This window comes from Centroberyx affinis, unplaced genomic scaffold, assembly GCF_046629955.1.
Source record: "Centroberyx affinis isolate AG114_WGS23_722 - 3 ecotype Tasmania unplaced genomic scaffold, CSIRO-AGI_Caff_v1 ptg002960l_1, whole genome shotgun sequence".
Lineage (NCBI taxonomy): Eukaryota > Metazoa > Chordata > Actinopteri > Beryciformes > Berycidae > Centroberyx > Centroberyx affinis.
The window spans coordinates 332,128-348,453 of NW_027281073.1; the positions used below are offsets into that span (position 1 = coordinate 332,128).

General features: G+C 42.2%; 1 protein-coding gene across 1 annotated transcript; it reads left to right on the forward strand.

Annotated features, from left to right (window-relative positions):
- The first annotated feature begins 1,799 nt into the window (after positions 1-1,799).
- Positions 1,800-15,087, forward strand: coq8b (coenzyme Q8B). Its single transcript, XM_071536923.1, has 16 exons — positions 1,800-1,877; positions 2,489-2,670; positions 3,378-3,534; positions 3,965-4,173; positions 5,198-5,264; positions 6,338-6,412; positions 6,886-7,005; positions 7,133-7,218; positions 7,504-7,644; positions 7,759-7,840; positions 9,462-9,555; positions 10,183-10,324; positions 11,669-11,776; positions 12,159-12,224; positions 12,555-12,641; positions 13,669-15,087. Coding segments are annotated over exons 1-16 (1,923 nt in total). The 5' UTR covers positions 1,800-1,876; the 3' UTR covers positions 13,975-15,087.
- The last annotated feature ends 1,239 nt before the right edge of the window (positions 15,088-16,326 follow it).

Consider the following 16,326-nt stretch of genomic DNA (forward strand, 5'->3'; position numbering starts at 1 on the left):
TACATATCTAGTATGCTAGACCCTAATGATGTTGATTATACCCCTGTCACCATCGATGTCTACTTTATTACCATAGCCAGACATACTTAGTCTACAGTATATTACATTACATGGTAACAGATAAGATATAATAGTATAAAACAGACAAGAATCATGCATAACACTAGCCAGGAAGTATCAGGATCAGTGAATCATGGTAAATAAAAAGATGGCTAAGCTGTGATGCCAGGTCAGTGATCATCATGAGGGAAACAGCCACCATGAGTAACAAAACTCAATTATATTTTAAGAGAAGCATTCATTTGTGCTGTTTTCCCTTCAAATACCTTATCCTTTTATATCAGTTTGATATAACCTATTGTGGTATACTGCAAACAAAAAGGTGGGTAAACTGAGTTCAGGTGGGTTTACCCTGAACTATGCTGTGATTAGGATCATACCCAGTGTGTGTCCTCTTAGCACTTTATGTCCCTCTCCTGAAAATGTTTATTTGCTCTATGCCATCTCTATGAAACTAATCAGACTGGACTAATGGACCAATGGATTCTTGTTTGTGTTTTGTAAGAATTCTTAGCGGTTGTTCTAAACTGCTTGGAGTACAAGATAGGTGGGGCTTGCCTCTTATGATTATACAATGAGTGCAATACAGTTTACTATGTGGACTTTTTTGTGATTTATAACTCATAGGGTAGGATAGGTAGTTTATTGTCCTGGAGAGGAAATTATTTTCTCGGTGTCACTGACTGTCATCTGACACTATCTGACTTGTCCCGAAGTGATAAAGCCTGCCCCTCTGGTTCTCCAAGTACGGTAAAACCAATGTTAAGAAATATGTTCAAACCCAGCTTTCTTCGCACCACTCTGTTAACTGTGCTAGCCTGGGATGTTTAACCTCAGTGGTGCAAAACTAGAACAAGAATGATGCTCCTAGTAATCTTCAAACAGGTTGCTCATGCTTCCACTGACTATTTGCTCAGTCCGTTCATCATTACAGCTTGTGCTTTGTTAAAATTCGTATTGGACAAAGGTTTTGTTTGTTTGATTTTTTCCCCCTTTCTTTCCTCAACAGCACAAATTAACTGTTTCCGCTTTTGCTGTGTCTTGTCCTGTAGTCACATTTTCCATTGGTTTTGCTTATTTTCTTTAAATTTTCCCTATATACTTTTTTTTTAAACATTGGTACAGGAGCCTCACATAAAAACCCCACATAATTAACCTGAAGGGGGTTATCCTGTTAATAAAAACATACACAAATGCTGCAGATCTATATGAAAAATCTGTACTATAGGAGGCATACCAACACCTGTTAACTTCAGAAAGATGATCTCAAAAGTACCACGTGGTCAACAGACAGGAAATCATCTACATGTTGCATAGGATATCTGAAGGGTAAATTAAGGTATGTTACTGTATATTACTCAAGGAGGTTCTATATTAACTGCCCAACAAACACCAGCGCATCTCCTTGGCTTGTGGTTTTGTAACTGCACCTCTACACGTGCATTTAGTGACACTCCAAAACGGCACGCCCCAAAGAAAACCTGATTGGACGTTGTTCCAATTTATCCCCGCCTTGTATGGCTCTGATTTGATCTGCAGTCGCAATTCAGACATCCGTCATCTTGTAAAAACCATGGCAACGTTTGTTCTGCACACTGTCATTGGTTTACTAAAACGGCCGTTCGGACTGGACGCATGGGGTCCCGCCCACTTATCAAACGTCCGACTGCGGTTGGAAGACGGTCTCGTCTGTCAAATTTGAACTTCCGGGTGCTAAAGCGTTGCAAAACAGCAGCAGTTCCTATTCACTTCAGTGGCAGAGGAGGACGCCCCTGTCAGCTATTGAGAAAACACTGGAAAACACCGCTTTACAGAGAGTGAGTGACCTTACTTTCACAGCTGAATGTCCATTCAGTTATTTTGCATGTGAAAGGAAGGAGGCATTTTGTAATTGTGGGCCCACGTTGGATTTATTGTTTGCTAGCCTCTGTCTTTAGCTAGCTTCTGATGTTACACAACATGATCAATACTTGACTCAAAACTTACTACAGGAGTTATCTAAGTAGCTAATTAACTTAACTGTTAGCTTATAAATACCTATAAATAACCTTTGTTCAGGTAGTTTATTGTAAATTTATATAGGTCACTGTTACTAGTCGTACAGAGTTCGGAAAATGCAGATGGCACGTGTTCATATGGGCTAGCATGTCTTGAAAGCCAATCACATCCAAGGTTAAACCACATAGCATGATACAGTATATTGTGAAGAACTATTTTTTGTCAAAACAGTCTTTAGATTTATCTAGAATCATCCTACATGTATCTTGCAAACATTGGCTTATTTACATGTTTTTCATCTTTTGAGGAGTGTGGTGGGTGTGTCTCAGTTACTTTGTAAACTTGTGAAATTTGGCTTTTAATGTGTGTGTTGTCTCTCTGTCATATCATCTAACTCCAATTATTTCCTGTTGTCTCTGTTTGTGTAAAGTGATGCTGTCTGAGGTCCTGCAGGTGTTGCGCGGGGCAGGTAAGGTGGGGTCTGCCATGGTCACCACCCAGGGGGAGCAGCTCAGACTGATGGCCTGCAACTCCTCCCTCGGGGCAGGGGTCAAAGCTGCTCAGGATGTGGTGGAAGGACTGGTGGGCACCGTCATGGGAGGCAGCAGTGCGGTGAGGAATAACACACACACATTTGAAGAGGGAGATGAAGATAGAATGATGTAAATCTGCAGTTGAGTGCTGATGCCCATGCAGTAGGGATTTGCAAGTCCATTTTCTCATGGTTGACTTTTCGGTGTGAGGGTTAAAGACATATTTGACTAATCAGCGCATGCCAGAATTGACAAAGGCTAGAGCAGATGGACAAAAAGAATCACTTACATCATGAGGGCAGATTTTCTCAGTTTGGTTCTGTCAAACATCTGAGGAGTTTGTGTACAAATATTGTCATGCTAATTTGGCCATCAGTCCATCTTCCTTGCTTGTAGAAATAGCTGGATGCTTTTTGAGATGATTCAGTGTTGATGTTGTGAAGCCAACATACAACAACTGTGTTACACATTGATTACATTACAGGGAATATTCAGACCTTAGACTTGTTTCTTTTGTATTAAGCACTGCTTGGCAGCTGCGCATGTTGGGTAGGGTTTCCCTCAAACAGGTTTTTGTGAAGACGTTCTTGATTATCTGTTAAGGAGGTGGGATGAGTATAGGGAGTCCAGTGCATACACTGTTCAGTCTACGGACCTCACCATATCATCACATTTCTGTCCAACAGCAGCATCAAGAAATGTGCACACACACAAAATGGGTAATGTATGTACGTACACAGTGAAACATTTGGCTAAATTGCCGGTCCAACTCTACTCTGTCTGTAGCAACAGTCGATAAAGGAGGATGTGTTTCCGGATGCGGAGGGCTGGGAGGAGATGGACCCTGAAGAAGCAGCTAGATGGGCCGTGGGGTCTGAGTTCCCCCCCGACACAGCTTGGCAAGACCAGGCTGGAACAGGGGCCTCAGCAGAGATGCCAACAGGTATTGTCAAGTCCATCTTATTAGCATATATAGTAGGTGACATATAGATGCATGACACTGAAAAATATAGACAATTGTGTTATAAGAATATCATGATGCCATTGCTCCTCTGTAGTGATGGTCAAGGGTTTGGCTATCTTTTTTTCCCTTGAGAAATCAGCCCAGTCACAGGTTTATACTCTGATAGGACTACATTTTTTTGTTTGTTTGTTTTGGTTTTGTAATTTTTAATTTTCATGTTCATTTCAGTGGCAAAACTGCTCATATTTCATTCAAGGTATTAAAAAGTCTTAGCTCTAACTAGATGAAACTTGCAGACACCCTGCTTTATGCGCTGCAGTGTAGCTTCGGTCATCATGGCTCATCAAGTCCGAGTAATATGTTCAGCAAGACGAGCTATAATTCACACCCCCTCCTCTCCCTACCACAGGAGTGCCTCCTACCCCAGGGGCGGCTCCAGGAGGGGCAGGCTGGCCGGGGCAGAGTGCCCGGTTCCTCCACACGGGTCCTGGCCTCCAGCGCCACTGCTACCACCAGGCCAGGTTTGTCCACGACACGGTGGTGGCCAGACTCACACCAGAGGACATCAAGAAGGCCAGGGAGGCCAAGCAGGCCCTGGTCAAACCTGTCAGACAGAAGGTTGGTTGGATGGCTGCAGCTACCAGCCAATTTAACAAAATAATATGTTTGATTATTTTTAGTTTATATTTATGTCCTCATAAGTATGAGTATAAATAAGCAGGCTAGCACCTAAAGGGAGGTATAAGGAGAAGACGGTATTATCATCTAGTCACACTAGTCACATAATGTTTACACACATACACATTTATTTTGCATGGTCATTTTAGTGACTGTTCCAGATAGAGGAAGGTGCCACTAGAATCAGCAGATTGGTGAATGCTTAGGGTGAAAGCAATATCATTATATATAAAACATGGCTTAGAAAATGAAACTATAAGCAGAAGAGTAATTATTCACTACTAGGAGTTACTACTCCTTTTGCAATGTCATACTCCAGATTGGCTGTTGAAACATCTCCTTCTTTGTTATGAGGCTGTTGATTTAATCATTCCAGATTAGATCAGTTTATTGAACAAAGAATATGTTTGAAATATTAATTTAATCCAGGTCAGATAACAGGGGCATCCTTCTCTGTATGGTGATGGATGTATTTTTGTCTCGTCTTTGCACATGTGTTGATGGAATATAGTTATATATTGAGAAAACACTGGAAAACACCTCTAGTGCAACACATATATTCATCGTGTTACACTAGAGGTCTTGGTGTATTCCTCCTGGTCTGTGCTGGAGATAAACCACTGACAGGTGCCAGGACCTTATTTTAAGTAGACTCATGTTATGTAATGTATGTCACTGCATAGTTGTTCTGTCTGTGTCTGTGTGTGTGTGTGTGTGTGTGTTTGTGTGTGTTTGTGTGTGTGTGTGTGTGTGTGTGTGTGTGTGTGTGTGTGTGTGTTCCCTTCATGATGTAAGTCAAGGGTACTGTCTGAAGAGTTTGCCCTATGGCACATAGAGTGTTTTAGTTAGTTTTCTCTTTAGTACAGCTTAGATTTGCACAATGACAAATATTTGAAATACACTACTGTAAAAAATATGAAATACATTTTATTATTATGACTGAGATGTGGTCTTTCTTCCCCAGCTGAGTGACCGTGCCAGAGAGAGGAAGGTGCCTGCCACTAGGATCAGCAGGCTGGTTAACTTCGGCGGTAAAAGCAAATCTATTTTAGTTGTGTACAAACACATCTTGGCAATATACACTGTTCATATACAGTGGTCTGAGAGAGAATCCTTGTCTGTCCTCTCCACATGATTATAAAACCAGGCAAAAATGACCTTGGACAGTAAAAATGTCTAGTATGCCAAGCACACCCTTACAGTCTGCAGTAAATATAGCGTAAAGCCTAATTATACTCCTACAGTGTAGCTGTAATGTCATATATCATAAATCTATATGTCTTCCCTGAATCAGTTGCTATCGGATTACGTAACTCTAGGAGGTCTTATGTGTTGTAACACAGAGTTACAAGGTGAGGCGAATTATATAACTCATGCGGTTAAATAAAACCCATATATGAAGATCTCTGTATTATGAGCTGTGCTATCATTTCACCTCATGTCTTTAACAATGCTGTATAATGTGTTTAGGGTATTGGTATAATATATTGTATTTTGATGTTAATGCGCTATGACTGTTTGATAGCTGTACATGAATGCAGTCTTGATAAATACCCTTAAGATGCATTATGAATATGGATTTCATAGAGTGTTGCCAAAACACAATCTCAATGAAGGGCTCCCAGATCAGCACTGTTGTTACTGATTAGATAAATGAGACGTGATTGTCTCCACCTAACTGTTTATTTTAGTCTATTATTTTTCTTTGCCAAGCTCCACTCAGTGTACTCTGTTAAAAGTCTCAATATTATCTGAAGGTATTTGGGGGAAGCTGGATGGGGATAGTGAATGAGTCACACTCTACTCTCCCTTGACAACTGCTATCCAAGGGCCCTCCTTGTTTACAATGGAAAGGGCATGCTTTTTCATGTTCCCAGCAGCACTGAGAGCTTAACATGTTTTCAGTTCTCAAGTGCCAGAAGTTAAAAATACTTCAACTTTTAGCAAAAGGGGGCCAGACATGAAATGTGATCTCATTATTCTCCAACCAGCAGCAGCAGGAGTCAAACCAGTCAAATCGTTTCCCACGAGCGTCTCTTGAGTGCTTCGAGCTGAAAGTCCCCAAACTTAACTCATGACTTGTGTTTCTGTCTCTTCGCTGCAGGACTGGCAGTGGGTCTGGGGCTCGGTGCCATTGCAGAGGTGGCAAAACAGTCGCTGGGAGGCAAACGACCAGGAGGTAACGATATTCTCTCCTCTCCTGACTCCTCCTCTAGCGTTCTCTCCTCCCATTCCTATAAAGTGTCTTCTGGTCCAGTGCGGACTTGGCAAATCCAGCAGACAGATGGTCAGCTGGTCGGCCCTAGAGATGTTTCTAATGTGTCAGCACCTGCCAGGCAGTGGACTAGCATTAAATCAAACCTGTTAACAAGCCTGTTGACAAGAGTTTTAACAAAGGTTTCAGTCTGTGTTAAATGAACAGTGTTTAATGATGTACCACTGCCCCAGTGTTTACACACTGCTACAAGTGGCTAGTTCAGGTCTTGAGCCTGGTTATGTACATGCTGCAAGTTGAAGATAGTAGCTAATTCACTGCGCTGTTATGGGGCTTCACTTTCTGTCCCTTAAGTATAATAGGCGGCATTGCAATTCCAATAGTTTGCACTTTGTCTCACTGCTCATTCCTTGTGTGTGTCTGTGTGTGTTTCATAGAGGTGGGTGCCCTGCTAGACTCTCCCCTCCTGTCAGAGGCCAACGCAGAGAGAATAGTCAATACGCTGTGTAAGGTCCGCGGGGCTGCGCTCAAGATAGGACAGATGCTCAGCATACAAGGTACGCAGTGCAGCAGTAGAAGCACTGCAGAATGCTCTTTGATGCTGTTCAGATATCCTCACAGAGATTTTTTGGGCCAGTAAAAAAGTTTATCTGATGGCTTCCTGATGTTATCTCCTCCTTCCAGACAACTCCTTCATCAACCCCCAACTGCAGAAGATCTTTGAGAGGGTCCGACAGAGCGCAGACTTCATGCCCACCTGGCAGATGAATGTAAGTGGGTATAGTTACATTACATTGTGTGTGTATATATACAATATATATATATATATATACAGAATGAGCTGTGCAGCTGACTCTTCTGTTTACTAGCTTTGATCCGCCAGCATGCACCTCACCATTGCGTTCCACTTTGCCCAAGATATTGTGGCTTTGAGTAAGACCTTTGTTTGCCATTAAATATACCAGAATCGCTTCAATAGTTCCAACTTGGTGTGTGTGTGTGTGTGTGTGTGTGTGTGTGTGTGTGTGTGTGTGTGTGTGTGTGTATGTGTATAGAAAGTTCTAGAGGAGGAGCTGGGGCCGGCCTGGAGAGAGAAGCTGTCGTCCTATGAAGACAAACCTTTTGCTGCAGCTTCCATCGGCCAGGTGCATCATGGGGTCTTACACGACGGTAGAGAAATTGCCATGAAGATCCAGGTAGGAGGGTGTTCACACACTCTATTTCTGTCTTCCTCATACCCGTTCTCTCTCTATATTTATTTTACTGTCTGTTTTTTTCTTTTTCTGTCCTGGTGTTTCTGTCCATCTCAGTACCCAGGAGTGGCGGAGAGCATCCACAGTGACATCAACAACCTGATGTCAGTACTAAAGATGAGCGTGGTCCTGCCAGAAGGTAAAAAGCTAAATCAGTTTTTATTTCAATGTTTGTTCGTCCATCCAAGACCAAAACCTTTTTTCATTGGAAAACTGCTTGGAAATAATTGGTAACATAAGTGAGTGCTTTTAAAGTCGGAGGCATAAATCCACATATGGCAGGCCTTAGCAGTTGCCATATCCTAGTGTCATATCCAAAAATATTTTCCATTACATACATCCATTATTTCATGCCACAAATTACCTCTAATCGTCTGTGTCCAAACTTCAAACTCATCTAGACAATTGGGTCAGAAAAGCCAAACCATTAGTAGCTCTATGGTACGTGATTTTCCTCTGAAAATCTTCTCAATTTCCATTTAGAATATTACCTACAATATAAGCACACTGCAAGAGCTAGAGGGATGGGAAGCAGTGTGATGCAGTGATAGATCATAATTACCAGTAATTATGCTGCTTTCCACTTAGCTCCTATGGGATTATGCCTCTTCTGTTTGATTGTTTGCGTGTTCGTTTGTTCATTCGTTTGTCCATCACACAAGATCAAAAAGTCATACAGATGAAACCATTTATTGTACCAAATGGTAATACAGTGGTATCTGACATTGACAGCTACACTTCTTTTCAGTGCTTCCCACACAAATTCAAGCAAGCACACTAAAGATCAGGCAGGGAGCACAAACCAACCCCTCCTATGTGAATATACAGAACAGGAGCAGCAGGCACACAGCCTCCTGGTGATTAATGTACAGTCACAAGACAAGCCAAGTCTGCATGACACACTGTAGAGAGCATCTAGGTACCAGAATGGAACCAGTGGAGGGTTCAGCAACACCAGACTAAGCAGCAGTACAACAAGCAGGTCATCTTGATATAATAGACCACCATATTGTCAATATTTGATTGTGTTTGATGTGTGTTATGGATAAGCTGATAGCTGCTATAGCCCGCACATGGCCAAAGCTCTTTCTCAGTTTGTATTCTTGTGCATTCTTGTGTCCTCCTTGACACATTGACAAAATAAAAGCTGGAATATGATTCCAAAACAAAACATTGCAAGGATAGTGGACGGTAGCCCCAATGTTCATTTTGAGAGCGACTCATCATGTCCAACCTGTACTGCAGTCTATAGTACAGAGCCGGATGAAACGGCTAGGAAACTGAAAACCTGCTGCGTGTTTTAATTGATCGTGTGCGAGACGTCAAGTTCACAGCTCATCTCAAACTACAAGTTAGCAAGATCATTCTCCACAAGGACACATGTATCAACTTGGCATTTGTGGATTTGATATTCAGCCCGAATGTCCTGCCTGAACTACTGCAGGCTCCATTTCAGTCATGAAGGGGAGAGACAGGTTAAAGAGTGGAGACAAAAGAGACATGGATTGTGCAAAAGGGCATCCAACTCCATATCAGGAAAGTGGTCGTACTACTTTGTACAGTGTATTATTGTATGCCATGACCTTGTCACACCTTAGGTTTTGTTGAAATGACGCCTGTTTTAATCCATTCCCATCAATACAGATTTTTCTGCAGCATTCATTTGCAGCAGCCGCGCCGTTGTGTGTGAAGATGACAGAGAGCCAGTGTGTTTCCTTCAGCTTCCCCCCCTGAGTTTTGCACTGTTTGTTTTTCCGCAGGTCTGTTTGCAGACAGCAGCTTAGAGGTGCTGCAGAGAGAGCTGGCGTGGGAGTGCGACTATAAGAGGGAAGCAGAGTGTGCCAAGAAGTTCAGGTGTGTTTCTGTGGAGCGTCGCAACATAAACCCTCCGCACACAAGTGAACCTGGCTGGCTGGCTGTTACACACTATTTAACTGCACAGACTAGAAGCCAAACTTACTCTATAATTTTGAAGAGGTTTCATCGAGTGGTTGCTGCTCCTCAAAATGCATGCATATACATATGTAGTTACCTCAAATTTAGGACTTCATTCTAGTTTTCATCAGAAATTTCAAATAATACGATAAAAAATAAGTCTGTTTCATTCAGAATTTGGATCATGATAGAAATCCAAAGCTTTTTACTTTTTACTGTTGATTTTGTGTTTTTGTTTTTATATACTCCTTTTGTAAAGCATTTTGTAACAGTTTTGAAAGTGTCATACAAAAAAAGATTATTATTATATATTAGTTTAAGTTTTTAGTATTAGAGTATTAGAGAACCTTTTTATAAATGAAGTCCCTGGGTCAGTATTTATAGTTTGTATATTTAGTCATGTTTAGTTTACTCCTATGCAGACAACAACAGTATATCACATTATTTTGTTAATATTAGCCAGTTAATATGTGGCATCTTGTCAGGTGATGTCAGGCCTTCTTCTTCTTTTAAACAATTTTGTGTTGTGTTGTCGCTGGCCCTCAGGTCCCTGCTGGAGGGAGAGGAGTTCTTCCAAGTGCCCGAGGTGATAGACGAGCTGTCGGGGCGCAGGGTGCTGGCCATGGAGCTGGTGCAGGGAGTCCCACTGGACCGCTGTGTGGACCTGGACCAGGAGACCAGGAACCAGGTAGGGGCTGACTCAGGGTCCACACTGGTTGTGGAATTTCTGAAATATTACAGCATTTTGAGAGGTTTTGAGAAGGGGAAAGTTAGGGACTTTGATAAATTCTCTGGGGAAGTCGGGAAATAGCAGCGGATTTTACAAGAATGTATTACCAGAATGTATTTCATTTCACTGCATTAGGTGGTGATTTTCAGCTGTTTTTCTCCACAGCAAGCCCAACTGTAGTGCAAACCAGACTGTTTACCAACTTTAGAACTTCTCTGAGCTGAGTCACATGAACAAACCAGGAGGGAATAACATTTTTCATAAAAGTGCTCCAATCTAGTTATGGAACGGTCATGCAATCTTACATCAGAGCCATGGTGGAAACCCTTTATTTGAACTTTAACATATTCCATGGTGTTTCTGTATTTCATTGCTCCTGTCGCTATTGATTAATGAAAATGTATGGAAGCTCTTTTGGGAAATCCACTCTCTGTTTGGTAATCACAACCATAATCACAATCACTTTAATTTGTGATTTGTGACACATGCAATAATGTGACAAGTACGGGCATTTGTCTTGGAAGCATTGAAGAGACAGGGGCACATCGTACAAGAACAGCAGGACCTCACATACAGTGCAAAGGAACAGCGGCAGTAGAAGATAGACTATGCGTATCATTCTACAAATATGCATTTAACATTCAAGATTCATGCACATTTGACCATGGCATACAGTATGGCTGCATCTTTGGACACGGTGAGTGTCTAGCAGTGCATCGGTCCAGTGCACCATGTGGTGCACTGAACAGGATTAGATGTATGATATAGGTTATGTGCGTAACAGACCAAGGACATAATTCCTGAGGCTGAAAAAAGTTGTGTCATGATAACTATCAAAGCAATAAATAAAAACAGTAATAGGCGTACAGATGGCTCTATAGGGGGTGTGAGGAGGAGTTCAGAGATTGTGTAAGGGTGAGGTCGAGTTCGTAATTCAGTTTTGGAGGTTTTGTTTTCGGGTGAGAACAGAAAGCCCAGTCATGCAGACTTATGTTGCGATAGGTTGACACTAGTTTTCATTCTCACATTTATTTCAGATGCAAAAACTGGGATTAAAAAGGCCTAAAAAAGTCTTAAATTTAGATTAACCACCTTGCTCATGGGAAGAAACTGTTGAGGTGATGGATGGTCTTGATTTTTAATGGACTAGTGGACTCTCCCTCCCAAAAAAAGCAAATTGACTCTCCTCTCCTCTCCTCTCCTCTCCTCTCCTCTCCTCTACTCTACTCTACTCTACTCTACTCTACTCTACTCTACTCTACTCTACTCTACTCTACTCTACTCTACTCTACTCTCCTCCAGATCTGTTTCAGCATCCTCCAGTTGTGTCTCAGGGAGGTGTTTGAGTTCAGGTTCATGCAGACGGATCCCAACTGGGCCAACTTCTTCTACAACGCAGACACCAACAAGGTGAGAGAGCAACTGTAGACACACACACACATCTACATGCAAATGGAACACACAGCAGGGATGGGCTCAATTCACTTGGGAAGTGGGTTTTTTGAAAATATTTGAAAAATGGAACCATTAAAAGGTTCTTAAATCTAGTCGTAACGAAGGGTCTCATTAATAAGTGAACTGTAGTTTCAATTTTGCATTTTGAATTCTGAAGACATGCCATGTTGACCAGTCAGATAAACTCATAGTTGTACAAAAGAAGACCAAACGTTAGCAACAAGTATGACTCATCACCTTGTGATTTTGTGTCCGCAGCAGCTACATCATACTCTCTCTGTTGGGCGTGATTTGACCATGTATTGCTTTTTACCAACTAATTATATCTTGTCTCTAGGTTATTCTGTTGGACTTTGGAGCCTGCAGAGACTACCCAGAATCATTCATAGATGACTACATAAAGGTACGATGAGTCAGAGATGATAACACACTCATCAGGGAGCCACACAACATGATTTATGCAACAAGGTTTTTTTAATAATTAAGCACCCGTATCTTTGGCCATATTTTGCAGCAGCTTTGGAAAAATGATAACGCTGCATTTTCACACACACACACACACACTCACACACACACACTCAGTTGGAGCCACTTCAATATGTCAATGCCTTAATGGGAAGCCCTTTAAATAAACATGATTACCGTATCAGTCCTCTCTCTCATGCTGGAATCATCCTCACTGTGTGTGTGTGTGTGTGTGTGTGTGTGTGTGTGTCTGTGTGTGTGTGTGTAGGTGGTGCATGCAGCCTCTGTGGGTGATCGAGCCACTGTTCTCTCCAAATCGAAGGACCTGAAGTTCCTGACGGGCTTCGAGGCCAAGGTAGGGTATTTTAGTCTCTGCTTACTCTGCTGCGCTCATTCATTTTTGATAGGGTTTATCCTCCGCTGCCTCTTCTCCATTTGTTTCCGTCTATTCCTGCCTCAGCCTCGCTCCCTGCGCCCCGTGCCTTTTCCCCACAGTCACAGAGCATAATCGCCTCCTCGTTCTCTCTCTCCACATTTATTTTTACCTCCACCGAGGAGGTTGTTTACAGCCCTGTGTAAACGGATTTCCATGAAATGTGGCGAATAGATAGCTGTTAGACCAAGAAACAATTGCTTAGATTTTGGTGGTGATCCAGCTCTGGGACTATGAACTATGAAACTAACGGATATAGAGACTTGATTCCATAGGGTATATTTGCAGATCAAGAAATCAATGTAACTTATAGTTTCAGTGATAGGAATGATGTCTTTGGGTGTAACAGCAAGTTTGAGAATTGTTCTCCGAGTGCCGTATAGTTTTGTCTCTGTTTTGGTATTGCTTTCCTTTTTCACAGTATATGATAATTAAACATGAAGGGTGTGGAAAAGAGCAATGAGTTCCCAAGGAGGCAAATATTCAGAAAATAAGGAGAGAGGAACCACTTCTAATGCATAAAAGAGCACAAATTATTCAAGATAAAGTTGCAAAGAAGGAAATGTGGACACTCTTCCTCAGGCTGCCTCAGAGTGTATCCACTCAAAACACATTGCCTAAAGTGTGTATGTATTGCATAGCCATATTTACTATTCCACTGCTTATGTATGCATTTCCATCTTCGCAAGTGTTAGCTTGAATATTGATCTTTTTGCATTAGAAGTGATTCCCCTCTTCTTTTCATGTGATAATAACATGCTGATACACCTCTATGCCCTTCCTTTTTGAGTTTTTTGAGCTTGCAAATCTGATTGTTTTCAAACATACCTGTGTTTGCAATAGAGCTGAATGGATTAATTAATATGCAGACACACACACACAGAGGAAGACGTGCCATACATACAAACAGTCATCCTAACGCCTCTCCCTCCCTCCCCTCCTCTACCAGACTTTCCAAGACGCCCACGTGGAGGCGGTGATGATCCTAGGCGAAGCCTTTGCCTCCGCGGAGCCGTTTGACTTCGGCAACCAGAGCACCACCCAGCGCATCCAGAGCCTCATCCCCGTCATGCTGCGCCACCGCCTCACCCCTCCGCCTGAGGAGAGCTACTCCCTCCACCGCAAGATGGCCGGCTCCTTCCTCATCTGCTCCAAACTGAAGGCGCGCATCTCCTGCCGGGACATGTTCCTGGACATCTACAACAACTACAACCAGAGGAGGCAGGCCAGGGAGGCGGCACAGGCCCGCGCTTAGGGGCGCAGGCACACGTTCACTACCTGTGTCTCCATGATAAGAACACCCGCCTAGACTGTTTCAGAGGGGGCTTGTGGTCCAAGTAAAGGGAATCCCCAAATGCTCGGCTTTGGATCAAGGTGTGTCTCAACTCTAGGACAAGGCAGAGAGGTTGAACACTATGAATGAGGGTCTAATGTAAGACTGTGCACCATGTAAAGAGATAACTGACTATGCCAGTGTGCACTGCTGTGGACCATGGGTGCACTTGATTTTCTCTCCCTGTGTCCCTTCAATGCTACAGTCCACTGATATTAGCTTGAGACTATAAAGAGCGGAGGTATCCCACCCCAACCTGTCACTCAGTGACTCGATTCCTCTGCTTCTCTGAAATGCTCTTCACTTAGGGCTGCATTAAGCCCCGACATGTATAGACAAACAAATACTTAAGAATAATGGTAATGAATGAATAGAATCCCTATGAGATTGATATGATGTTGATAATTTTGTCATGAGCAATACGGGCTGTAGCCCAAATAGCTATATTAGTGATTAGATCTGTATTGGGGAAGAAGATAATTTAATGTGTTTTGGGTGTTGATTTGTGTGTTTGATGGCATTGGCCCAATGGTTTCCATCTCACTGTCACAGCAAATGCACAACGCAAGGCTACTGTAAATGTTTGCTGACGTAATATCACTACATGTGTGCTTGTAGGGCTGTAAAAGGATAGCTAAATTAATTTATACTGGCTACCGCTCACTTTTAAAACCAGGTTCACCATATTTCCAAGAGCGCGGGTATCTTCTGTCTCAAGGACATGCAGCCTTTTCAGAGGACAAATAAAGTTTTCATTTGAATGTGATGTAATGGCAGAAGAGCAGATTATCATAGGAATCACTGAAGACAGTCAGATGGAACCCCATTGAGTAAAGACCTTGAATAATATATCATATAAAAAACTCCAGAATGTAAGATACTGTCGGACTCATTGCAACTGAGATTTTCATATTTGTTATAACATTTCCATATGATATAGCCTATATGCTGTAACTGTACAAAGCAGTGTGCTGTGCGTTGTGTTTTCTATAAAATGTGAAATAAAATGTGACAAGGAAGAGCAAGGCTCACAGATCACAAATTGAACTTCACTGACTCGTGTTAAGAAGAGGCTACATGCCAAGGATTTCTTTCACTTTGTATCGATCTTTCCATTTCAATTTTAGACCTCCGTGAGGGAAATGTCATTGACTAGAGGCCATATTTGATCTTTGCCCTCCACATTCTCTCCTTACACTTTTTTTGTATTGACCGTTGAGTGTCCTCGGCTCACACAATGTAAGACTTGATGTAAAGATGGTGCTGATGTGTCTACTTTTTTCAGGAACTATTTTTGTTTCAAGGCAATGCCAGCCTGTTTGTCGTCTATCAAGCCATTAGTACACCACAGGATTTTGTGTGAAGGCTGCTCACCAAACTTTATCATTCACTCCACAGTAGCTGAGATGTCTGGCTTTCACTAAGACCATAAAAACCTGACGGAAACAGATCTAACCTCTTGGTGTTCTGCAATTGAATACTTTTGCATCCTGTACAGTACAGCTGCTAAGCTATTTGTATAGTAAGGTTGGCTGTGGTAAACAATACATCAGAATCACAGTTTGCTTTTCTGAGTTTGGGGAATCAGCCTCAGTTAATGACTCCAGCACATGCTGAGAGAAGAAAAAGGACATTCTTCTCTTGTAGTTTCACGCAACGGAAAGTTGGACCCTTCCTCTGCTTGTAACGAGCAGCTGGCTTCAGTTTATGGGAATAGAAATGGTCCTTTTTGGCCCTGCTAGCAGACCTTTCATTAGGGTACACACGCTGGACTGGCGAATGTTGATTTCTACCAGGACCAATTCATCTATGAAGTGGAAAACATGATGAAACCTTTCAGGAGGCACCTTCTGGAGTGAAACATTCACTCACTGTTCACATTACATTTCTGCAGCAGCAAATGTCTGGACATTCAGCATGAGGTCCAGCAGGTTTTTTATCACTGATGGTATTGCTTAATGAAAAATCTATGTCACATTCTTACAGTTAAGACCTTATAGTGACCACAATGTGAACATTAACTGATGGCTGACAGCCCACTGTGCCCGCTAGGCTTTGCCATTTATATCATGCAAACTGAACAGACTGCAGAATGGGAGCTATGCTGTTAGTGTTGTGTCTCCTGCTTTCATGAACACTAGACCACCCTGGGGTGACATGCTGGCTTAGTGCGTATAATGACCTTATTGTGCTGTATGGTATTTTTTTGTACCTCCTATGGTATCTCTATAATATCCCTATCGAGACGTATAGTTTTGCTGTGCTATTTGTATA